The sequence below is a fragment of the Schistocerca nitens genome, chromosome 4 (genome assembly GCF_023898315.1).
Source record: "Schistocerca nitens isolate TAMUIC-IGC-003100 chromosome 4, iqSchNite1.1, whole genome shotgun sequence".
NCBI classification, from domain to species: Eukaryota; Metazoa; Arthropoda; class Insecta; order Orthoptera; family Acrididae; genus Schistocerca; species Schistocerca nitens.
The window spans coordinates 353,440,275-353,467,276 of NC_064617.1; the positions used below are offsets into that span (position 1 = coordinate 353,440,275).

At 42.7% G+C, this 27,002-nt stretch overlaps 1 protein-coding gene across 7 annotated transcripts in view; it reads right to left on the reverse strand.

Annotated features, from left to right (window-relative positions):
• The window catches only part of LOC126251818 (D-aspartate oxidase), a 253,875-nt gene that overhangs the window by 82,652 nt on the left and 144,221 nt on the right, over positions 1-27,002 (reverse strand). For all 7 annotated transcript variants that reach the window (XM_049952470.1, XM_049952473.1, XM_049952472.1 and 4 more), the window contains one exon: positions 1,378-1,581. In XM_049952470.1, coding sequence (XP_049808427.1) covers positions 1,378-1,581 — 204 coding nt within the window. The remainder of the gene's footprint in view (positions 1-1,377; positions 1,582-27,002) is intronic.

Sequence of the window (27,002 nt, forward strand, 5' to 3'; positions counted from 1 at the left end):
CTTAAAGTCCCAAGGAATTTTGTCTGTGGTATGTTTAAGGTCTTCGCTTTATCTAAAGGGTTTAGCTGGATTACTTGTCAAGTTATATATCCCATCTTTTCTTTGGTCTTTTACAGGTGAGAGAACCCAGTTTTTATGTTAAAATATTTCCCAGCTTTTGGCCCTTCTCTGATGAAACAGCAGTTTGCAGCTTATTCTGCAATGCAATCCAACACTGCATATTACATTTGTCTGAATCATATATTTTGCAGCTTGTCTATTAGATCTACTGTTTGCATAACAACAAACTGAGAATTTGAAATCTGAATCATAACTGTGTTGAAGTTTGTTGTTGATTTTCTTTTGATGTTACTACTTGATGGTGAAGATTAAATTTTATCCTTTAGTTACAGAAAAAGTGAGCCTGTCATACAATATCGGAACCATGAACTTGACAATAGTAGGTGCAAAAATGAAATGTCAACAGTTGAAGATGATCATACGTTACCTTATATACAACAATGAATTTCCAAACACTGGTGATATTACTATTCCATTTTGAACAAGGGATCAGACACTGCTTGTGCAGTTTCTATGCTATGAAAATATACTGACACCTGAGGGGTCACACAGGTAAATTGAACCCCAGTTCTTCAGGGCTGTACTTTGGGGAAAAAGCACAATGTGTATCTGAGGTAATACAGCAATAACTTGTAGACCAAATAAAGTAATATAATGCTTATTCTGTGAGATTATTATGTCCATTACACATTAGTAGAGATGGATTTTTCTCTCACGTGGAAGTACTGAGCAAAACAATCATATTCCTGAAAATCTCAAAGGCATCTTGGGAGAAAATGAATGATGCTGCACTATTTTGAATACACATGAAAATCATAAAATACCACTATTTTAAGAAATCCTCTCTGAGAATGTGGAAGTTGATTGTTTCAAAAGACTATTTTCCATTCACCTATCCAGGCACAGGTGGAATATCAACTATGACATCAACTTAATATTTACAAAACTACTTATCTAGAAAAAATATTACATAGGATGGAATAAATCACAGGCAGGTGTGTGTGTGTGTGTGTAGAGAGAGAGAGAGAGAGAGAGAGAGAGAGAGGTGTGTGTTTGATCTTTTACATATGCCTTTGTGAACTCATTATATATCTGTGTGCTGTGTGTCAGTATTTGCTTTTCCTCGATTTATGTTCATTAATGTAAATATTTATAGTTTTAAGTCTGGCACCGTCTTATACACATTCAGTTTCCAACTATAAGCCATATGAATACAGTTACAGCCTGCTTTCAGTCTACTACTTCTATTTTCAGAGAACCAAATATATCACAATCGCCACAACACAGTCAAAGAGTGTCATTTACAGTGTTACTTACCTGCTAATATCTTCAGTAGGACCACAGAAACTAGAGGCTGGTCTAAATATGCCAGCAGCACCATCACTTGTAGTTTCCTGACCAAATTTGTCAGCAATAATAGTTAGAGAAGCCGAAGGATATTCCTTCTGTAGTTCCAAAGCAGTTGTCACACCTACCACGCCTGCTCCCAAGACACCAATGCGTATGTTAGACATGGTGATCCTGGAATATAAATTTATTCATTTTAGAATGCATATTGCGCTGGTGGCAAAAGTCCCATACCACACACACACACACACACACACACACACACACACACACACACACACACACACACACAAGACAATGGAAGAATAGTGACAGTCATAAACAATTTATAGAACTAAGCAGATAACAAAGTAACTGACTGTAATTGAAAGCTGTTCCACAAAATGGTGCATTACACTATTATGGTAATTTTTGATGAGATTAACACCGAGTATCACTCCCAAATACCGCAGCACCACTGATCCATGAGAAGGATACAATAAATGTCCATTTCAAAGACTTTGCAGCATAAACTTATGCAGAGACATCTGAAAATTAGGGGTCCAGCGACATAAATGTGACCACTGCCTATGTTCGACATCAACAAGCAATAACCACTTGCAGACAGCAGGACATAGCCCTAGCAGTGTTGGGTATATAAAGTGTGTCAGCGGGGCATGATAAACAGTGCAGTCATTGTCGTTAATGCACAAAAGAAGTGATTCATCTAACGTATGAAAGGGCATGACCACTAGATCTTGGGCCAAGGGTGGGAGCATGTCCGAAATGAATAGGTTTGTGTACTGTTTGTGTGTTGTTGTGGTTAAAGTGTACTGTGTATGCCAAAATGATGCTATCCAAAATGGGTGCCAAGACAACTGTGGTGGATAATGGCATTATGACTGGGCTGAATGATGGTTGCATATGGGTGAACAGACATGAAAATGTTGAGCAACTGATCACCTAGATGAACCAAGTGGGCTACCAAGGTGTCTCCTAAACAATTGTTCAGCATACATTTTTGTGTGTGGGTCTCCACAACTGGTGCCTGGTTCATGCTGACAGCTGTTCATGGGCAATGAAGGCTTTAATTTGCATCCCAATACCGCAACTGGACATCCACTAAGTGGTGACAGGAGGTTTTTACTGATGAATCACATTTTATGATCCACTGGACAGAAGACCATTGGTGTTTATGGCATGAAATGTCTGAAAGCAGACACCCTGCAACAATCATCAAAAGGTTCCAGGACAAAGGGCATTCCTTGGTTGACCACCTCATTCTGGAAGGTACAGAAGATCAACACAAGTATGCACCTATCCTTGGGGACCATGTCCACCCCTAAAAGCAGTTTGTTTTTCCTCGGCATAATGGCACCTACCAGCAGGACAAAGTAACATGTCAAGTATGTGCATGGTTCGAAGAGCAGCAGTATGAGTTTACAGTAGTCCCCAGGCCACTAAACTCCCTGCATTTAAACCCAATAGAGAATCCCAGCTCAATCAGGCTGTTTGTGCCCATGGATCCTCACCTGATAAACCCAGTGCAGCTGGCCACAGTACTGGTCGAAATGGCTTTACCTTGCTGTTGGTATCTTTGAGAACCACAATGATTCTCTTCCTGCATGTCTTGCAGCTGTTCACACAGAAATAAATTGTTATTATGCTTTCAGCAGGTGGTCACACTGATGTGACTGGACAGTGTATTTTTCAAGTACTGCATCCTGTTGAATCTGAAGGTGATCTGAATAAATTTTGTAAATCGTAATCAAATAAAATTATCAAAATATCCACGGGTGTACTGCCGGTCTACAGTGTCCAACGGGCACAATATTTCGGCGATCATACATGTCGCCATAATCAGGTGAACTGACGGACTGAGATCCTTTTTCCATTACGTGGACGACACGTTCGTCATCTGGCCACATGGTATGGATAAACTCCTTGACTTCCTTACACATCTAAACTCCATACACCCCAACATCAAATTCACAAAGGAGACTGAAACGGAGGGTAAATTACCTTTCCTTGACGTCTTGGTCAAGAGAAGGGCTGACGGCACCCTAGGTCATGGGGTGTATTGGAAGACAATGCACACTGATCTGTATTTACACGCAGACAGCTGCCACCACCCTTCACAGAAGAATGGGGTACTTAAAACTCTAGTACATAGGGCGCGCACTATCTCTGACGCAGAGAGTCTACCCCAGGAATTGGAACATCTGAGAACTGTATTTTGAAAAAATGAATACTCAGAGTGGCAGAGTGGCCCAACCACTACAGCACAACCTGTGGAGATGGATGAAATCGCGAGAGAGGAGGTAGGCACTGCGTTTATTCCATATACAGGCGCACTCTCGGGGAAAAATCGCCCGCATTTTGAAGAAACACCAGGTCAGAACTGTGTTTTGTCCTCCGAATAAAACTCGTGCACTGGTGGGGAGCGCTAAAGATGACCTCGGTTTGAGGAAGGCCGGCGTATACCAGATTCCGTGTCTATGTGGCAAGTCGTATATTGGTCAGATGATGCGTACCATTGAGGATCGATGCCGTGAACACCAGAGGCACACTCGACTGATGTATCCGAGCAAGTCGGCGGTCGCTGAACATTGTTTGTCAGAAAATCACGCTATGGAGTATGAATGCACGAGGATTCTGGTACAGACGTCGAGATACTGGGACAGCGTTGTTAGAGGGGCCACCGAAATTCGCACCAATGACGACCTCATAAACCATGACTGTGGCTATAATCTTAGCAAGGCTTGGGAACCAGCGATTGGGTTAATCAAGAGTAAATCGAGCAAACATATAGTTGTGACGACCACGGCGGACAGAGCCATCACACCGACGTCATCTCAGACGATGTCGCAATCTGTTACACCGCGCGACCGTGGCGCGGGGCGCGGACGGCGCAGTGAGTGCGCTGCGGGCGGAGGGTATTTAAATCGGCTGCCGCCGCGACCGAACCCAGTTCCCTCTGAGCAGCCTTAGCGTACGGATCTCCGTGCCGGCACGTTCACAGGAGCTCAGTCCGTCAGTTCACCTGATGATGGCGACATGTATGATCGACAAAATATTGTGCCCGTTGGACGCTTTAGACCGGCAGTACACCCATGGATATTTTGATTATCAAATACGCCAGGAGAAACTCAAGAATCACAAATAAAATTATGTTTGTGTCTGCTGCTTCTGTGCTGTAAACACTTTTTTTCTACCGATATACAGTTACTGGCAGCCCTCTGCATTGACTATATCAAAAGTATATCAAACCCAAGAGTAACTATATACAAGCACTTTGCTACAATGTAAGCTATTAAGGATTCTTATTATCACTTCCCAATTCTGTATTATGAACTAGTCACTTATAACTGACATCTGAGATACTCTGGTTAAAAAATTTACTCGGCCTCAATACTTTCACTCTGCAGTGAGATGATGGTAGAGCATAGGCAAGCACTTTGCCAAGATACCAAGACACATGGCGCACAAATAAAAAGAAAATGTCTAGTCCAGGATGATGATAAATATATCTGTTATAAGGAGAACGTTAGTGATACGACCATATATATTAAGTGGAATTGGGGGCTATAAAGCCTTATGGTGTGACCAAATGATTAAATTACACCGAAGACCCAAAGAAACTGGTACACCTGTCTAATATTGTGTAGAGCCCCCATGAGCACACCCAAGTGCCACAACATGACGTGACATGGACTCAACTAACGTCTGAAGTAGTGCTGGATGGAACTGACACCCTGAGTCCTGCAGGGCTATCCACAAATATGTAAGAGTACAAAGGGATGGAGAGTTCTTCTGAACAGCACATTGCACAGTACCCCAAATATGATCAAAATGTTCGTCTGGGGAGTTTGGTGGCCAGCAGAAATGCTTAAACGCAGAAGTTTGTTCCCGGAGCCACTCTGTAGCAATTCTGGACATGCGAGATGTCACAATGTCCTGCTGGTACTGCGCATGTCCTTCAGATTGCAAAATGGACATGAATGGATGCAGGTGATCAGACAGGATGCTTACGTATGTGTCACCTGTAAGAATCACATCTAGACATATCAGGGGTCCCATATCACTCCAATTGCACAAGCCCCACACCATTACAGAGCCTCCACCAGCTTGAACAGTCCACTGCTGACATGCATATTGTCTCCTAAAACGTACACGTCCACCAGCTTGATACAATTTGAAATGAGACTCATCCCACCAGGCGAAATGCTTCCAGTCAATGTTTTGTTGAATGGTTCGCATGCTGACACTTGTCGATTGCCCATCTCTGAAATCTACAGCAATTTGCAGAAGGGTTGCACTTCTGTCACATTGAATGTCTCTCTTCAATTGTCATTGGTTTCATTCTTGGAGGATCTTTTTCCAGCCACAGCAATGTCGGAGATTTCGTGTTTTACCAGAATCCTGATATTCACGGTACACTCATGAAATGGTTGTATGGGAAAATCCTCAATTCATCGCTACCTCGGAGATGCTGTGTCCCATCGCGCATGTGCCGACTATATCACCACGTTCAAACTCACATAAATCTTGATAACCTGCCACTGTAGCAGCAGTAACCAATCTTACAACTGTGCCAGACACCTGGTGCCTTGTACAGGCATTGCCAACCGCAGATCCATATTCTGCCTGTTTACCCATCTCTGTATTTGAATGTGCATGCCTATACCAGTTTCTCTGGAACTTCAGTCTTGATCAAGAAATGACCAGATGTTAGAAGGAATACAGCTTTTAATGAAGATACAGCCACACAATCATGAAAAGAATACAGATGTCAGTTACTTAGCTACAAGTTACAATGAAAATGCTCACTGTCTTAATGTAAGAAAAACTGAGTTACTTTGAATTTTTGAGGTCAATTCATTAAGATATCAATTAAAATGTATGACAGCTCTGCACTAGATAACAAGTGTTGCTGTGAATTGCAGTATCATTTAGGAAAATCTCAATGGACCACATATGGTTCAAGTGCTAAAATGAGAACAGAACCTACCCTCTCAGAGGTGCGTAGAAGACTGTTCAACTGTTCTTTCCTAATCAACTACTATCAAGAGTAATGAATCCTTAAGGTCTTGCAGGCGCTGGAGTGCTATCTGAAAGGGGCAATCATACTATCTCTCTACCATTACACTCCCGAACAGTGCACGGGAAAAACGAACACCTAAACCTTTCTGTTCGAGCTCTGATTTCTCTTATTTTATTTTGATGATCATTCCTACCTATGTAGGTTGGGCTCAACAAAATATTTTCGCATTCGGAAGAGAAAGTTGGTGACTGAAATTTCGTAAATAGAGCTCGCCGCGACGAAATACGTCAAGTGATGGTTTACTGGTAGCCAGTTTGGCCAGGCATCAGCAAGCTCATTCGTTAAGATCCCAATGTGGCCCAGGGTCTAGACTAAGGTCACTGAGTGTCCACACTGTTCAAGGGCATACAGGGACTCCTGGATAGCAATGACCAAGGGATGGCGAGGATAGCAGTGGTTGAGAGCTTGCAAACTGCTCAAGGAGTTGCTGCAGATGAGAAAGGACAGACCAATGCAGGAAAGGATACGCTCAGGAGCATGAGATATGGTAACCAACTCCCTAATGAAAACGTTACAGCCATCCGGCAAAGAGAACAATTCAGAATGTCCTGCTTGAGTATAAGCAAAGCCTACATGGTCGGCAACCATCGAGCCATCAGTATAGACTACTTCTGAACCCTGGAATGCGCCAAGAATGGAGAAAAATTGGTGGCAGAGGGCCTCGGGATGAACTGAGTCTTTTGGACTTTGTGAAAGGTCAAGATGAAGCTGTGACCGAGGGATGCACCAAGGTATACGTGAGTGAGCCCAGAGGAGAGGTGGAAGAGGAAACAACTGAAGTTAAGAGAGGACAGATCGGATGTGCATTGCAATCTTAATCCCTGACTGGGGGCGCTATTGCAGTAGTTGGGTTACCATGTTTGGAAAGAGGAGACAGTAGTTCAGATGCTTAGGAGAGTGGCAAATGTGGGTAGCATAACTGACAAGCTGTTGTTGGCACTTGATCCAAAATGGAGAGAACCCAGCCTTCACGCGTAAGCTGTTCACAGGGCTAGTTCAAAAGGCTCCTGTCCCAAGTCGAATCTCACAGTGGTGTGTCGAATCCAATATCTGCAATGCTGTGGGCAGTACCAAAATGTATGCCAGACTTCAATAATCAAGGTGGGATTGTATCAGGGCTTTGTAAAGCTGCAGAAGGGCAGTGCGACCTGCACCCCAGTTGGTGTAACTCAGGCAGTGAAGTGTATTAAAGTGCAGCCAGCACTTTCAATTAAGCTGGCGAAATGGGGAATGTACATCAACCGAGAATCAAGGACCAGTCCTAAAAGCGATAAGTCTCCACCACATTGAGTTGTTGATTGTCGAGGTAATGTCCTGATTGTGGATGAATGATACAATGTTAACAGAAGTCCATGATGCGAGTCTTGGCAGCTGAAAATCGAAAGCCATGGGAGAGGCACCATGCCTGCACCTTCTATTAGCACCTTGCACTTGACGTTCAGCAACACCCACACCAGAGGAGCAACAGTACAGGCAAAAGTCATCAGCATACAAGGATAATGAGGTCTCCAGAGCTGCTGCAGTACAGAGCCCTGCGGGACCCCATTCTTTTGGATATTGGGGGTACTGTGGGAGGCACTAACTTGAACTTGGAATGTACAGTGTGACAGAAAGTTTTGGATCACAATCGGGAGTGGACCCCGGAGACCCTACTCATGTAAGGTAGCTAGGATATGTTCCATGTGGTGTCATAAACCCTTTGCAGGGTGAACTATAAGATGTTGACATCAGGCAAAAGCTGTTTGGATGGTACACTCCAGGTAAACCAGATTATCAGTAGGGCAATGCCCTTGGTGAAAACCACCCAGGGATGGCGCGAGAAGACCTCCAACACTTAAGGAGCTAACACATCCACTAGCACACCATGCATTCAAGCAACTTACAGAGAACTTTGGAGAGACTTATTATTGGGCGATAACTGTCCATTCCTAGAGGGTGCTTACCTGGTTTTTGTACTGGGACAATGATGCTTTCTCGCCAATGCGATGAGAACGTGTCCTTGCTCCAGATGGGCTTAAAGATGGCAAGGATATGACCCTGTGGTCATGGTTGTGGATGCGGTCTGGAACAGGGGCTGTATCAGGGCAATGGGCTAGGACACTGACAAATTCCCAGTCTCTGAATGGAGCATTATACGGATCCACCCGGTGTGTAGTAAAAGGCAATTGATTTCCCTCCAATACTGTTTTAGCACACAAAAGGCAATTTGCTAATTATCAGACACTGAGGCTTGAACATAGCACAGAGCAAAATGTTTGGCAACGGCATATGGGTCAGTATAGACAGTGCCATTCAAAGTAATACCAGTTACACCTGCAGATGTATGGTATCAATAGGAGACATCTGACCTTAGCACAAACCTGCGAAGGGTAGGTATGTGGTTCAATGGTTGAAACTTACTGTTCTCAGCATTCTCACTATGATTTTTATATTAGATGGCAGACCCAGGCACAGAACCATTTAAAGACAATGAGATGCTTCATCAATGGGAGCCCGCATATAATCTTGAATGCCCTCTGCGATTTTCAAGGATGATAGGTATTGCCTTCCATTATGATGGGGTCTGAGGAACAGCAGATTGCCAAATCAGCTGCTGGAAGAATGGCTGTAGTTGAATTCTGGGCTGTCTCATCGATATCTCCATGCAGCGGGGAGCCAAGGTTGACAAAGAGGCAAAAGCATCCCAGTCAGAACTGTTGAGAGCCCATCTGGCCTGGCATCCAGGGGAGTGACACTGAAGGAGGGACAGGAAGATCAGGAGGAAATGGTCACTACCACACAAGTAAGTGTCGATCCTTCAGTGGAAGGGTGGGAGAAGGCAAGGGCTACTAATGGAAAGTGGGGAGAGGGGGGGAGGGTGTACCAGTATCCAACAAGCAAACGTCAAGTTGTGCCAGTAAATTTTCGACGTCTTTACTGCGGCTAGTGACCATGGTTCCACCCCACAAAGGGTTATGGTCGTTGAAATCACCCCAGTTTAAGAAAGGTGGGGGGAGCTGAAAAACCAAAGCAAACAGTGTGTTCTGAGACACTTCACCATTGGAACGGAGGTAGACACTGCAGATGGTAATATCTTGAAATACCCTTACTCGAACAGCCACAGCCTCCAAAAGTGTATTAAGAGGTGCGAATTCACTATATAGTGTGTCTAGAACATATGTGCAAACTCCGCCTGACTCCCTGTCATATGCAGCACGAGTCTTATGATATATCCAGTATCCACAAAGGGCTGGGATCTGTGTTGCTGGAGGTTTCACATAACATTAGTATTTCATCACCTTCACCCTTTCAGGCAAGGCCTAGATGAAGGCAACAGTAGCAATGCTATTTTCCTTTGGCCTCATACGTATGCGACAAACAAAGTGTACATCGCATAGCTCCAACTTGGCATGTAGCTCATCATCAGATTGTAAGTGCAGGTCTCTGTGAAAAATGATGCCTTGAACTAAATTTAGACTGGTATGGAGGGTGACAGTCATCAGTATATCACTCAGCTTGTTACAAGCGAGCAGTGCCTGTGACTGGGTAGGAGATGCCATTTTGATCAAAACTGACCCACTTTTCATTTTAGAGATGGCTGCCATTTCCCCAAATTTGTCTTCTAAGTTCTCCACAAAGAACAAGGGCTTTGAGGCCAAGAAGGAATCACGATCAATCCTTGTACAAACCAAGTATTGCGAGGAGTATCGTTCTGCTTGCCGCTTAGCCCTAACTTCCTCACATGGCCTAGCCAAGGAAGGAAACATTTTAGGGTTGTATCTCTGCACTGAAAGAGGGCTGTCCTTCCATAGCGACTGCTGAGGCTGAATAGCCACCAGGAGGCAATAACTATATTCACTTATTTGATGCTGATCCACTGTGGTGCCACCCACTTTGAATGGGGGCTCTCCCCATGGGCACCACCCAGGGTCCAGCCAATAATGGCAACCTGGCCAGTAAGCTGTAGCTCTGAGTCCCTGTGACCCAGCCCCAATGGGCACATACTCCTTGGCATACAAGAGGAGTTTTCAGATCAGGCACCAACAGTGCAATCCCTTTGTGCTCAGGGGGCTACCATTATGCAGATACTTGACAACGACCCCCCCTCCCACAATGGTGCTCGGTTTTTGGCATTTTAAAACTTTAAAGGGAAGGCTTCACAGATGGAAAGGCACAAGGTGGAACACACACCACATTGGGTGACTTTCCTGCACAATCCACACTTCTGGAGAATTTTGAAAGTTGGCAGCAGGTCAATCCCAAAAATGGGGATCACATGTTTATTTAATGGAAAACTGTAGAATGCACTAGAAGTGGAAACTCAAGGCCCAATCATAAACCAGATCCAAGCAGGGTTAGCACCAAGAAAATCATCTGATGGAGAAGAAGAGGGGGGAAAGGGATAGTGAAAGTATAAGCATGCAGCACAAAAAGGACATAATGGGGCCGCATGGTAGCCAAACATGTTTCCCTATGGGAGCTTTTCTGTGGGTTACGCAAAGTGGTGACCATTCAGGCTGCCATTATTTGAACTTGTTCAGTATTTATAGTTAGTCATGCCGAATGGATAGCGTCATTGCCTTTGGTGTGCAAGGACTCCAGTTTGAATGCTGGTACATACTTTATCTGGGATAGGGAGGTGTGGTATGGGGTTAATTCAGCCTGTGTGAGGCCAAATCAGGAGCCGCTAGAATACAGAAGCAGTGGCATCATCAGGAGTCACCTACTGTCAATAAAGGCTGGAGAAATTGGTGACATGCTGTCCCACGATCTTAGAGCGCTCACGGAACTGCCTTGGAGGCCATGCCCAGCAGCTCCATCTCTCTCAGGTCATCGGCTCTACTCAGTTGAGCCTGACCTCTAGATTTACACCGCACCATTATGCCACTCCAGCAGCCATCACAGAAGGCACTCAACAGGAACCACAACGAGCCACAAGTCACAAGCCACCACAATCAGCACATTTTTTCCTACAAATATTATGGATCAAATATAATGACACGATGTGCTCATATTAATTTGTCTTACGGTAAAACATACTGATATGAAATGGTACTAATACAGGTTGCAGACCTGAGAGACAATTTATTTAAATGTGATTTATGGCATGTTCCGTGCAACAATTGTAAACAAATTTTTTCCCACAGTGAGTTACTTGCAAGCAGCAATAACAATATATAAACTCTTACGGGTGCTGTGTTACTTGGAGGTGCTAGGTTATCTCTGATTCATTTATGTGATGAGAAGAATTATTTACAATTTTACTTTTTTTCTGGAGTGTGGTAAGGATTCAGTTATAGCAAACGTTTTTCTGGTAATATATTCAGAATATTTAACAATGTAAAACACTTTTCTTCGACTCAACCTGCAGAGATAATTACCACTACAGATATACTGCATTCAGACTGCTGGAATCCATGAGGAACTGCTGTCAAAGATCTATTTCGTTAATTCCTTCCCCCCCCCCCCCCCCTCAGTTCACTACAGGAAATGGAAAATATCTGTACAACAGACTTTAATGAACTGCAATTTAACAATCTTAGTCAGCATTTAACGTACTTCAGTGAGTTAGACTTGACAAGAGTAATAGGCAAATGAACTAAATGTCGATAGCCATGATGAGTATGCCCCACAATGTGGAATGAGGGAGTTAAACTACTTCCGACCGTTTCAGGCCCCAAGGAGGTGGCCAATAGTGTTTGCTGGGGCTATAGACAAATGGTCAACTTCATGTATTACGATGATGGAGAGTGTCTAAAAGATTATGAACTCTGCACAGACACAAACCAATGAGGACACTACGCAGTGTTATAGTGGAAGGAATTCCTGTGGCAGTAATTTTAGATACAGGGGTTCCTGATAATGGTGCTTCCAAAGATCCTTCTAGACCTACTACAGAGTGAACACAAACACTAGCGACGCTGGCATGGGGAGCCTATTCAGTTAATTATGGGTAACAGCCGTAGAAATCTGCGAGCTCCAAAGCCCGAGTACCTGACCAAGTACAGGAGAAATTAAACAACCAGAGCATTTTATGCCTGAGCAGAGGACTCAGTTAGCAAATAATCTAGTGATTATTGCAGTGTTTTTGAAGAGAAGCCAGGTATAATCTGAGGTCACGTGTAATCTTGAGGTTCACCCCACTACCTATAATCTGAGGATAAATTTGTGATCTTGAGGTTTACCCACACCACCCAACTTTTTTTCAGAGCTATTATCTTGTTCCTTGCAAACTAACATATGCAATAAAATAGAAGATACATCAAATAGTCCATACGCAGTTCACTCCTCATGGGGCCCAAACCTGGTGGGAAGGTTTGCTTGGTACCCAACACCTGGATGGTGAATAACATGACAGTTCCAATACACACACATCCAGAGAATACAGACAAACTAATATTAAAGTTAAATGGTGTTAGGTACTTCCGTACACATTTCAGAGCTTCATTCTGGCAAGTAGTCCTCGGACTATCCTCGAGGGAGTACATGGCCTTTTTGTTCACCAGATAAAGCTATCAGTTTAAATGTACTGCCTTTGGACTCCATGTGAGCTCTGCTGTGTTTATTTCTGTGTTGGACTACATGCTCAGGTCTTTGCTGTGAAAATGCATGTTTGTCGATGATCCACTAATTGTTATATCAACATGGCACAAACATGTTTTTCTTTTAGCCCACGAACTAGAGACGTTTCATGAGTCTTGAGTAACAGCTAACCTCCAGAAGTCCTACTTTGGTTTCCCTGTTATCTTATAGATTCAAAACGGGGTTCTGCCTGACTTCAAGAAGATTCGTGCAACCAGAAACTTTCCATAACCTAGAACTACGAGCAAATTAAAAGGGTTTCTCTGGCTTGCCTCATTTTTTAGGTATTTTATGCCAGATCAGTCACTGAACACCTAGTCACTGTTGAGTCTACTGTGGAGAAACATGCTTTGGCATTGGGCAAAAGAATGCAAAGCAGTTTTCAATGATAGTAAGACTACACTGGTGAATTCAGTGGTTCTCTACCTGTACGGCATGTCAACTGAATCTGATTTACTTACGTACACACCCTACATAGTGTTAGGGTCTTGTTTATTCCAAGCCTCAATCATCAATGGAGCACCAACATTCTGTCCCTTTGCATTTGCCAGTCAAACTTTATCACTGTGTGAACACTTGTATACAACTGAGCAAGAAGCATTGGTAATTGTGTTGGCCTTTCAAAAGTTCAACTATTATTTGTATAGGTCCCACACAATTGTTTGAGCATTCATCCTTTAAGCTTTCTTCTGGTATATAAACTGTTACGTGCATGACTCGCTTGATGGGTAATATCTCTGCAAAGATATAACTGCCAAATTAAATATATTACAAGAAAAGACAACATTATTGCAGGTGCCCTGTCGAGGCTACCCAAAGGGCTAAATATCAGGAAACAGGTTTGATGATCAAAGCAAGGAATTCCCTGTCAGTCATGTTACTGCAAGATCAGACTAACCAGAATTACTATTTATAGCTATTCAAAAGTATGGCAGCATTGCAAGAGCAAGATCAACTGTCGTCTACTGTGATTTGAAAACTTTAACAGCTACCAGATTCCAAACTGTATAAGTTTTACAAGCTAGTGTATACTGTACTATTTCATAGAAAGAATGTGGATGCTACGAGTAGGTGTGTAAGCATCCAGGAAGTGTACAAAAAGAAAATCATCTGATATGCATCACTCATGGGACCACTTCGGAGCACTTATGTGTGCCAGGAAAGTTCCAGTCTACTGCTACCTTCCAGATGTAAGAAGGTTCAATGCAACATAAGATCTTGTCAGATCTGCCAAAATGCAAAGCCATACAGCAGAGGTATCAAGGACTGTTGCATTCAATCATTCCAGGCAATCCACTCATAACTGTGTGTGCATGAAAGTGGCCCTGAGCTGACATCTATAGGTGGCTGGAAGTACATGGTTCCCTTTTTTGATGCATTTAGCAAATATGTGAAGCTCTATCTACTGGAAACAACGATGTGTTCACCTATACTGAGGAGGCTATTCGAAGACTTTGTTCTGCACGTTGGTAAACTGCACGCAATTTTATCTGATAATGTGACTATTTCACATGCTTTTCTTAGTGAAATGCATGAAGTCAAGCAGGTATCTGACAGATATTCACTGCCCAGTACCGTACCAAAGAAAATCCCATCAGACGAGTAAATAGCAAACTTAACAGATTCAGAATGTGAACCTACTGTCATGCAAAATAGACAGCATGGATTGATTGTCTTCCAGCGTTTGAAGAGATCATGAATTATCTTCCAGTTACAACGACACATTATACACCCTTCGAAATGATGGAGGAAAGGGTTGAATGTGTCAACCGAATACCAAATGTTCAAATAAAAATGAGTGGGAACAGAAGGTTAGAAAGGCCCTGCATGGAGATCTTCCACACATTTATAGTCTCCTTAAGGGTACACAGTTTGTTGTGCGTACTGATATTATGCCATTCCGTCTCCCAAAGCTGATAAACCTTGTGGTGTAATAATGATCGCAGTTCAGTTACGGGAATGCCGATCTCCAGAAGCGGTTTCCGTGTCACATGTTTGGCCAGCTTGTCGGCAAGTTCATTTCCTGGGATTCTGATGTGGCCTGGGGTCCACACAAGCACCATGGAACTACTGGACCATTCCAGGACATAGATGGACTTCTGGATGGTCACTACCAAAGGATGGCAGCGACAGCACTGGTCGATAGCTTGTAGGCTGCTCCAGGAGTCAGTACAGAGAAGAAATGACTCGCCAGGGCATGAGCAGATGCGCTCAAGAACGCAAGAAATGGCCGCCAGTTCTGCGGTGAAAACACTGCAGCCATATGGCAAGGAATGCTGTTCAATATGTCCTCCATGAACATACACGAAGCCAACATGACCATCAGCAATTACGCCATCAGTGTAAACCACTTCATGGTCCCAGCACACATCAAGAATCGACAGGAAGTGACAGTGGAGAGCTGCAGGGTTAACTGAGTCCTTGGACCATGTGAAAGGTCCAGGTGAAGCTTCGACCTAGGTGTACACCATGGAGGTGTACGTGTATGGACCTTCAGTATAAGTGGTAAAGGGAAGGACTCCACTTCAGATAGAAGAGATCGGACACGAACTGCTATCGTAAGCCCTGACTTGGGCTTCCAATGCAGGAGATGAACTGCCGTGGGTGGGAAAAGGAGATGGTAATTCAGATGCTCAGGAGAAATACGAATGTGCAACGTAACTGGCAAGCAGTTGTGCACACCTAACCTTCAATGGAGGTACTCTGGCCTACACCAGGACGCTGGTCACTGGACTCATCCTAAAGGCTCCTGTTGCCAGTCTAACGCCATAGTGGTGCACTGGGTCGAGCAACCGCAAGCTGAGAGCACCACTGAACCATAATCCAGACTCCCATAGTCAAGGTGGGATTAAACAAGGGCTCTGTAGAGCTGCAGCAGCGTAGAGCTATCTGCAACCCAGTTGGTGTTGCTCAGGCAGCGCAGGGCATTGAGGTGCTACCAGCACTTTTCCTTCAGCTGATGGGTGTCGAAAACCAGCCCTAAGATTCAATATGTCTAGACTACAGTGAGTGGATTGTCATTAAGGTACAGTTCTCGTTCTGGATGAACGGTACAATGCCGACAGAAGTTCATGACACACAACATCACGACTGAAAACTGGAAGCCAGTGAAACCTGTCAGGATCTGGTACCCACAAACACTTGGGAAAGTGACACATAGCAGCCAATTGTTGAGATGTACCTCTCCCAACATTCCCGTTTCCGTGTTTTTATAAGCTGATGAATGCAGGCCCAGAGCCGTTTATTAATGGCCTCAGCTATTTCCGGCGACCACCAAGGTACTGACTTTCGCCGGGATCATGTTTTCCACCACAGAAACAACGGTTCTAGTGACCTGCTGAACTACCACATTGATGGTACCATGTGGGGGAGATTCAACAGTGACAGCAGAGGTGAAAGCTTCCCAGTCTGCCTTGTTTAAAGCCCAACTTGGTACACGTCTAGAGGAATGGCGCTGGGAGAGTGACAGGAAGATCGGAAAGCGGTCACTACCACACAAGTCATCGTGGACTCTCCAGTGGACAGGTGGGAGAAGTCCTGGGCAGCAGAGGGATAAATCAATGACTGAATAAGTGTCATGAGCCACACTGGAATGTGTGGGGGCCCCCATATTTAAGAGGCAGAGGTCGAGTTGAGACAGGTAAGTTTCGACATCTCTACCTCATCCAGTAGGCACAGTGCCACCCCACAAGGGGTTAATGGTGTTAAAGTCTCCCAAAAGTAGGAAAGGTATAGGGAGTTAGTGATAAGTGCAGCCAATGCTTTCAGGGGTAATGCACCATCTGGAGGAAGATATACATTGCAGACAGTTATTTCCTGCATCGTCTTTATCCTGACAGCCACAGCTTCAAGGGGGGTTTGAAGGGGCACAGGTTCACTGAATACTCAGTTCAGGACATAGACACGAACTCCACCTGACACACTATTATAGTCACTAAGGTTCTCGTAATATCCCCTATAGCTGCGAAGGGCAGGGGTCCGCATTGCTGGGAACCAGGTTTCCTGAAGGGCAATGCAGAAAGCGGGTGTATAGCTTAAAATTTGCTGTAGTTCAGCCAGGTAGTAGAAAAAAAAAAAAAAAATCAGCAATTCCACTGAAGGATGTCGTTATCATGAGGCTGGGAAGGCATGAAGCACACTAGGAGACAGGTTACACCTCAGGGTCACCTGCTGCCACTGATTGAGTATTTGTATCTATCCTATTGTGGATGAGGCTTCAGTGAGATCCAGGCCCTCACGGGGCACTGAGATCTCCACCTCATCTGCAGGTGCAGAATTGGTACAGAGTGGTGGTGGTGTTGGGGCCACCGGAGGGTCCTTTTTCTTAGCAGACTTCTTTGTTTGCTTGCCCTTTCGCTTCTCTTTAGGGGCTTGCTGGGAGGATTTCTCCAAAGTAGCTTCAGGAACAGAGGAAGACTGTGAAGCTCTTCGCCCAGCAGCTTTTGGGTCCTTTAGCCACTAGTGAGTGTCTGCTGTGGCATTAGTGGAGATCTTGGGAGGAGGCCGTTGCTTCTCTGCCTGGTGGGAGGGAAACCAATGTCCCCTGCGTTTTTTTTTGGGGGGGGAGGGGGGGGGCGGCTTGCTCCCTAAGTAGGTGCTTTGGGAGCAACTGAAGGAGATTTTCCCCCTACCACCAAGGGGGCAGATGTATTGCGAAGGCCCGGAGGGCCCACTGTTCGTGGGTACAACTGGTACGTGTGACGGCAATGGTAACGTAGCTGCAGCATATGTGGAAGTCAAGCGAACGAGGTGTAATCGTTCTAATTTATATTTAGCGTCTTGGTAAGTCAAATGGTCCAAGGTCTTGTACGCCATGATTTTCCACTCCTTTTGGAGTACTGTGCAGTCTGGCAAGCAGGGGGAGTGGTGTTCTCCACAGTTGATACAATTGAGAGGAGGCACACATGGAGTATCTGGATCCAGTGGACGTCCACAGTCTTGTCATGAGATGCTGGAAGTGCAGCGGGAAGACATGTGCCCGAATTGCCAGCACTTAAAGCACCGCATAGGGGAAGGGACGTAAGGTTTAACATCACATTGGTAAACCATTACCTTGACTTTTTTAGGCAATGAACTACCCCCAAAGGCCAAGATGAAGGCATCGATAGCAACCCTGTTGTCTTTGGGTCCCCTGTAAACGCACCAAATGAAATGAGCAACCCGCCATTCTAGATTGGCATGGAGCTTGTTGTCAGACTGCAAGAGGAGGTCGCAATAGAAAATAACACCCTGGACCATGTTTTAAGGCTTTTGTGGGGAGTGACGGATCAGGAATATCACCCAGCTGGTCACAAGTGAGTAACGCCTGGGATTGGGCTGGGGATGCTGTGTAAATCAAGACTGCACCACTTCTCATCTTGGACAGTGTTGTCACTTCCCCACACTTATCCTCAAGATGTTCAACAAAAAACTGAGGCTACATAGGTAGAAAGAAGTCCCAATCCATTCTGCTACAGACTAAATACCGAAGCGAATATGGCTCTCTTCTTTCTGTAGCCCTACGTTCCTCCCATGGTGTAGCAGGGGAGAGAAACGATTTAGGGTCATACCTGTCAGCATTGTACTCAATCTTGCCCTTTTTAGAGACTGCTGGCGCCATACGGTCACCAGCAAAAGATGACTTAGTCCGCTTCATTGCGGGTCATTCGCCCGGATGCACCTACTCCGATCAGGGGTTGCCGGGAGTCCTGATGGCCCAGGAAGACAGACATCTACTCCTTGGCATACATAAGGAGTTTACGGCTCAGGCATCAGCAGTGCGATCCCTGGGTTATCAGAGGGCTACCACCAAATTGGTACATGACGGCCCCACCACAACGGACTGGCTACCATGCTGGATATTGGGTGCAGAGAAATCCAGTATTGTCATGGATGTGAAAGAGGACAGGAAACAATGTAAGAAGATGACATACCCCGGAAAGTGTCCTCACCCAAATAGCTGGATTGCAGGTGGAGATGCAAAGCCATGACAAGAGGTTCAGGAGATTGAATTTAAGGACACTATTGATAACTCATGCATCATGTAAGACGTCCTTCCCCACATGGCCCGCACTTCTGTAGAATTTAGAAAGTGGCAGGTCAAACCCTAAAATGGAACCTGAACTTATAGGACCAAAATTTGTGAGACTCCTTTTAGTCGCCTCTTACGACAGGCAGGGATACATCAGGCCTATTCTAACAACCGGACCCGCAGGACATTTTGCTCAGTGAGTGACTTCCAAATCTGATGGTTCACTATGGGAAACATATGAATCATTCTTGTGGAGTAATCCCTCCTTTTTAAAGAACTATGCAATTTCTCAATATTAATTCCTGTTATTCTATGTACTCCCCCCCCCCCCCACCTTCCAATCCCACCATACTCGTGTACTCTAAGCATTGTCAACCTTGTTCCTGATTCATTCACACTCCTCCACTACCACGATGAGTTATCCTTCTGTGGCCTTCTTGAACATCTGGAACTTCACCTACTCGTGCCTATACCTCTGACACCATTCCACCGCATCTGTCAAGAAGCTGCTCAAATGGAGCATTTGTAATTTCTTTTTCACCAACTTCTCCAGAGTTATGAACATGAATTTTTCAAATATGTTTACTTATCTGATTTTTTTATAGTTATGAATTTATTTACCTCTGCTACCCAAATTTAACAACCTAAGTAAGTTCCTAAATTGTTGACCTCTCTGACTTATCAGAGGATTCAAATTATCAACAACAGTATCCTTGAGATGGACAAGTGTATGATTGACTTTTGTCTCTCAAGGTTTTCAATGGTTTCCCTTTGAGACATTGTCTGAATAGGAAAACTGTTTCAATATATATGCTATGGTATCCTAATTATTTAACTGTGAAACAAACGACTAGTAAAAGTCAATCTTGCAAACAAAAAGGTAACGAGCTAATAATACCTATCCCTAATGTGTATTAGGGTTATAAACACAAAGTCAAATAGGGGTAATGCAGGAGTAGGTTTAATAATGAATAGGAAAATAGGAACGCGGGTAAGCTACTACAAACAGCTTAGTGAACGCATTATTGTGGCCAAGATAGATACGAAGCCCACACCTACTACAGTAGTACAAGTTTATATGCCAACCAGCTCTGCAGATGACGAAGAAATTGAAGAAATGTATGATGAAATAAAAGAAATTATTCAGATTGTGAAGGGAGACGAAAATTTAATAGTTATGGGTGACTGGAATTCGAGTGTAGGAAAAGGGAGAGAAGGAAACGTAGTAGGTGAATATGGATTGGGGCTAAGAAATGAAAGAGGAAGCCGCCTGGTAGAATTTTGCACAGAGCACAATTTAATCATAGCTAACACTTGGTTTAAGAATCATGATAGAAGGTTGTATACATGGAAGAACCCTGGAGATACTAAAAGGTATCAGATTGATTATATAATGGTAAGACAGAGATTTAGGAACCAGGTTTTAAATTGTAAGACATTTCCAGGGGCAGATGTGGACTCTGACCACAATCTATTGGTTATGAGCTGTAGATTAAAACTGAAGAAACTGCAAAAAGGTGGGAATTTAAGGAGATGGGACCTGGATAAACTGAAAGAACCAGAGGTTGTACAGAGTTTCAGGGAGAGCATAAGGGAACAATTGACAGGAATGGGGGAAAGAAATACAGTAGAAGAAGAATGGGTAGCTTTGAGGGATGAAGTAGTGAAGGCAGCAGAGGATCAAGTAGGTAAAAAGACGAGGGCTAGTAGAAATCCTTGGGTAACAGAAGAAATATTGAATTTAATTGATGAAAGGAGAAAATATAAAAATGCAGTAAATGAAGCAGGCAAAAAGGAATACAAACGTCTCAAAAATGAGATCGACAGGAAGTGCAAAATGGCTAAGCAGGGATGGCTAGAGGACAAATGTAAGGATGTAGAGGCTTATCTTACTAGGGGTAAGATAGATACTGCCTACAGGAAAATTAAAGAGACCTTTGGAGATAAGAGAACCACTTGTATGAACATCAAGAGCTCAGATGGAAACCCAGTTCTAAGCAAAGAAGGGAAAGCAGAAAGGTGGAAGGAGTATATAGAGGGTCTATACAAGGGCGATGTACTTGAGGACAATATTATGGAAATGGAAGAGGATGTAGATGAAGATGAAATGGGAGATGCGATACTGCGTTAAGAGTTTGACAGAGCACTGAAAGACCTGAGTCGAAACAAGGCCCCCGGAGTAGACAACATTCCATTGGAACTACTGACGGCCTTGGGAGAGCCAGTCCTGACAAAACTCTACCATCTGGTGAGCAAGATGTATGAAACAGGCGAAATACCCTCAGACTTCAAGAAGAATATAATAATTCCAATCCCAAAGAAAGCAGGTGTTGACAGATGTGAGAATTACCGAACAATCAGTTTAATAAGCCACAGCTGCAAAATACTAACACGAATTCTTTACAGACGAATGGAAAAACTAGTAGAAGCCGACCTCGGGGAAGATCAGTTTGGATTCCGTAGAAATACTGGGACACGTGAGGCAATACTGACCTTACGACTTATCTTAGAAGAAAGATTAAGGAAAGGCAAACCTACGTTTCTAGCATTTGTAGACTTAGAGAAAGCTTTTGACAATGTTGACTGGAATACTCTCTTTCAAATTCTAAAGGTGGCAGGGGTAAAATACAGGGAGCGAAAGGCTATTTACAATTTGTACAGAAACCAGATGGCAGTTATAAGAGTTGAGGGACAGGAAAGGGAAGCAGTGGTTGGGAAGGGAGTAAGACAGGGTTGTAGCCTCTCCCCGATGTTATTCAATCTGTATATTGAGCAAGCAGTAAAGGAAACAAAAGAAAAATTCGGAGTAGGTATTAAAATCCATGGAGAAGAAATAAAAACTTTGAGGTTCGCCGATGACATTGTAATTCTGTCAGAGACAGCAAAGGACTTGGAAGAGCAGTTGAATGGAATGGATGGTGTCTTGAAGGGAGGATATAAGATGAACATCAACAAAAGCAAAACGAGGATAATGGAATGTACTCGAATTAAGCCGGGTGATGTTGAGGGTATTAGATTAGGAAATGAGACACTTAAAGTAGTAAAGGAGTTTTGCTATTTGGGGAGCAAAATAACTGATGATGGTCGAAGTAGAGAGGATATAAAATGTAGACTGGCAATGGCAAGGAAAGCGTTTCTGAAGAAGAGAAATTTGTTAACATCGAGTATAGATTTAAGTGTCAGGAAGTCTTTTCTGAAAGTATTTGTATGGAGTGTAGCCATGTATGGAAGTGAAACATGGACGATAAATAGTTTGGACAAGAAGAGAATAGAAGCTTTCGAAATGTGGTGCTACAGAAGAATGCTGAAGATTAGATGGGTAGATCACATAACTAATGAGGAAGTATTGAACAGGATTGGGGAGAAGAGGAGTTTGTGGCACAACTTGACCAGAAGAAGGGATCGGTTGGTAGGACATGTTCTGAGGCATCAAGGGATCACCAATTTAGTATTGGAGGGCAGCGTGGAGGGTAAAAATCGTAGGGGGAGACCAAGAGATGCATACACTAAGCAAATTCAGAAGGATGTAGGTTGCAGTAGGTACTGGGAGATGAAGAAGCTTGCACAGGATAGAGTAGCATGGAGAGCTGCATCAAACCAGTCTCAGGACTGAAGACCACAACAACAACAATGTGTATCACAGTAAATGTATGCTGCAAAGTATTCTGCATTAATGTGCTCCCAAATGCAATAAGTTGTCAGAAGAAATGCATGCTTGTTCAAGTAGAACATGGCATGTTTCACTAGCTCCATCTCTGCCCAGTGCTTAGTCAACTGCTCTTTTAAACTTGAGCCACAGTTCCGCCTCCCACCTACATTGCGAGAAATGACCATTGTAGTAAAATAGGAGAAAACTAAACTTGAATAGAGAGATTTTGGTGTTCATTTGACTTACATGCTATTCAAGAGTGGAACAATAAAGAAACAGTCAAAGTGGTATTATGAACACACTGCGAAACACTTGAGTAAGCACTGCAATGTAATCATGTACATGTCGACTGTCAGAACTTATGAGCTCCTCTTTGAGATATGCCATGAATGTCTCTTTAAACAACTTATTGAACATTTGTGTTTCTACTTGTTTTAGTTCCCCTTTTTACTTTAGTAATCATCATTGTCACAACTGTGTAATGGTCACTGATACGAGTTTGAACACAGATGTCCTCAAAGAAGTCAAGTCTATTTGTTGCCATTAGATTTAATGTATTTTTGTTATGAGATAACTTTCAGACTATTTGTTCCATGTAATTTTAAGAAAAAACATTTTGTATTATTTGTAGGATATATTGTCAAGACCACAACTAACGAAAATGTAATTATCCTAATCAACTGCTGAGGCTTTTGTGTCATATGTTGACATGTTGTCCACAGTTTTTCATCTTGGGATCTTTGGCTGACATTTATTTAATGATTTTTCTGAGATTTTGCCGTCATGGGTGTCTGGAATAGCCACTGGAGCGGAGGGCGAGTATTTGACAATGTCAACCACTTGCACTGGCAAAATGACAGAAAAATTGTTAAATAAATGTTGGTTGATAAGCCTAAGATGAAAGCAGACATACAATAAATCGCCACTTGGATGTTTAAAGTATCCACCAATAATGATGGTATGACTGGGGGACATGTATTAATGAGTGGAGGATTATTCTGAAGTTCCTGTTACATTTGGGGAAGAGTTTGGTGGTCAGTAGAAGGTCCAAATTACAAGTTTGTGCCCACCCTTGAAACTAATTCATGCCCAAACCATCTTTCATGCAGCTTGAATTTTTATCTCGGTGGACTGGAGTTTCTTGTTTACTGCAACAAAAACATCAACTCTATTTCCCATTAGACTACCATCTTGACAAACTGAAAAATATATAAAAAAATTTCACTCCTGTAAATATTGGGTGCACTCCAGAAAGCCTCAGAATATCTTGTCAGTGAACCGTGAAAGTCTATGGTTCAAGCTTTCTGCTCAGCTTAGACGCAAAGGCCTCAATCCAGTACAGTGACATTATGCCCCTAACTTCTGCCATGGTTATGCTCACTAAAGAGTTGTGTAACAATGTCAAAAATAGTGTTGTTGTACGATACATATCGACAATATATAAGACTCTTTTCCTTGAAGAACTCTTAAGTAATGCCCGATAGCCCAGAAATGGCTACATTGTTCAGTACCGTACAAATGGCAAGAATGCAGCACAGCAAATAAGAACGACTGTAGCACTGCTGCATGCATCTATACATATTACCAAATTAAAGTTCCCCGCCGAGTTTTTCTGTCTGTATGTGAGGGCTAAGCTCAGGAACTATTATAGGGATTTGGGTACGGTTTTCACTAATAGGTAGGCTGATTCACAAAGAAGGTTTGTGTATATAATTTATTATCCTATGCTCAACAAGCCGTCACGTCGTCCGGCCACTTAATGCTCCTCGGGAGGAGTTGGGGCAGGTTGCTAGTTATCGTTTAATTGCACTGTGCAACAATGAAAATGTAAATCGAATGAAAATAGCCAATTCCTATCAGTTCTAATGTGCTGATCGCGAATATCACAAAGACAATTCAAAATTAGCCCTAGTTTTCATTTTACACTGTGTTATTATGGTGAGATAACTGTGATATAATTATAAACGGATTTTTACGTTAAGTTTAAAATCAAATATTATAATGGTTTGTCAAAGTCATAATAACTAGTAACAATGGATTATATTATTGTTCCTGGTATTACTTGTGTGCAATATTTTGGATATAAACATTTTGATACCAATTTTAGTGATCTTTTTGTCTCCTTCCTCTTCAAATTCAGTGACTTTATTGATGCATGTAATAATTTTTGTACATTTGTTTCCAGATTAACCACCAGTTGTTCAAGTTGACTGCTACTGAAGTGAACAATAACGGCACGAGTTTGTGTTAACAGTGCTGACACATTTTGCTATGTGTGTGGAGAAGTGGCATTTGCTTCACAAAAACAGCGAATAATGCCATTGATTCAAAAAGCTTACAGTTGTTATTTTGGGTGCAAAATAGGTCATCAGGATAAACCCTGGGTTCCACATGTGATCTGCAACACTTGTGCCAGCAACCTCAGGAATTGGATGCATGGGAGAGGATGTTCAATGCCCTTTGCAGTGCCCATGATATGGTATGAGCCAACGACCCATGTCAGTGACTGCTACTTTTGCATGGTTACTATCAAGAAGGGAATATCTAAGATTAAGATGTGAACAGTGATCCATCCTAACATTCCATCTGCCATATGTCCAGTTCTAAACGGTGAAGGATTGCCGATACCTGAACCACCGACAGAGTATGAGATTACTTCTGATGGGGATTCTTAATGTCCTGAACCATGTACATCGCACGATCCAGAGTTTCTTCCAAATATATCATCAACTGATGATCCACAAAAATTGTCTCAAAATAAGTTAAGTGATCTCATTAGAGATTTGGAGCTCTCTAAAGCTAAGGCTGAGATTTCAGCATCAAGATTGCAGCAGTGCAGTTTTCCGGAAGCAGTGTAAATGTTTCATTCTACTGCAGAAGAGAGCAACAATTCACTCTTTTTTTTAACATGCAAGATATTCTTGTGTCTTGTGTAGACATAAATGGTCAGTATTAATTACAACCATGATGAGTGGAGACTCTTCATTGATTTGTCAAAGTTGAGCTTAAAAGCAGTGCTTTTACATGTTGGTAATGAGCTTCCTTCTATTCCAGTTGGGGATAGTGTGCATATGAAAGAGTCATACCAAAACATGAAAATTTTACTAGAAACCATCAAGTATAATGACTCTCAATGGCAGATTTGTGGCGACTTGAACGTGGTTGCACTGCTATTAGGTATGCAGTTAGGGTATACTAAATATTTCTGCTTTCTCTGTGAATGGGATCGCCGAGCTCGTGCATCTCATTACAGTAAACATGAATATCCCACCAGAAAATCTCTTCAATGAGGTATAAAGAACATTAAGAGTGAACCTCTAGTTCACTCTAAAAACATTCTGCTCCCAAACTTGCACATCAAGTTGGGTCCCATGAAAAACTTTGTCAAGGGAATGGATGACGATGGTGACGTGTTTAAGTACTCAAGGCAAAAATTCCCTTACTTAAGTGATACTAAAGTAAAGGAGGGCATCTTTGTAGGCCCACAGATTCGAGAGCTTTTTAGAGACCATACTTTTGATGGAACCATACAAGGTGACAAGAAGTGTGCATGGGAATTTTTTTAAGACAGTCTGTTTACAGTTCTTAGGGAACAAATGAGCAATAAATTACAAGGAGATTGTAGATAGCATGCTGTCATTTTATGAAAAACTTGGTTGCAACATGTCATTGAAAATGCATTTCTTACATAGTCATATTGACTTCTTCACCAAAGATTGTGGTGCAGCAAGTGATGAGCATGTGGAGCAATTTCATCAAGATATTGCCACATTTGATAAGAGGTATGCCGGAAAGTGGAGCCCTACCATTTTAGCCGATTACTGCTGGACTGTCATATGGGATGTTTCCGAGTATGTGTATAATCGTATGGCCAAACGATAATGATCATCATCTGAATTTATCTCTGAACAAAATATGTAGTTGTATATACAGTACATATGGACATTTAACATTTGTTATCGTTTATATACATTTCTGACCAGTTGCTTTATATATTTTCTTTTATGCTTTACATAGTTCTGGTACAAAGCAGACTTAAAAAAGTATTTTCATTCATGTAATATTATCTTCATTTTTCCTTAATATTTTACTTCTGTCTTTCCAGAATGGCAATGAAATTTATAAATGGATAGCACATAACATAATTCCAGTAATTATTCACTTAAAATTTGTTATGCTGGATCTTGGAACATGAATGCATATTTAGTTAGTGAGTTATTTATACAAAAATATAGATTACTTTTTTCAAAAAACTAGTGCTAAATATTTATGCAGATGATGATTTTGTATCA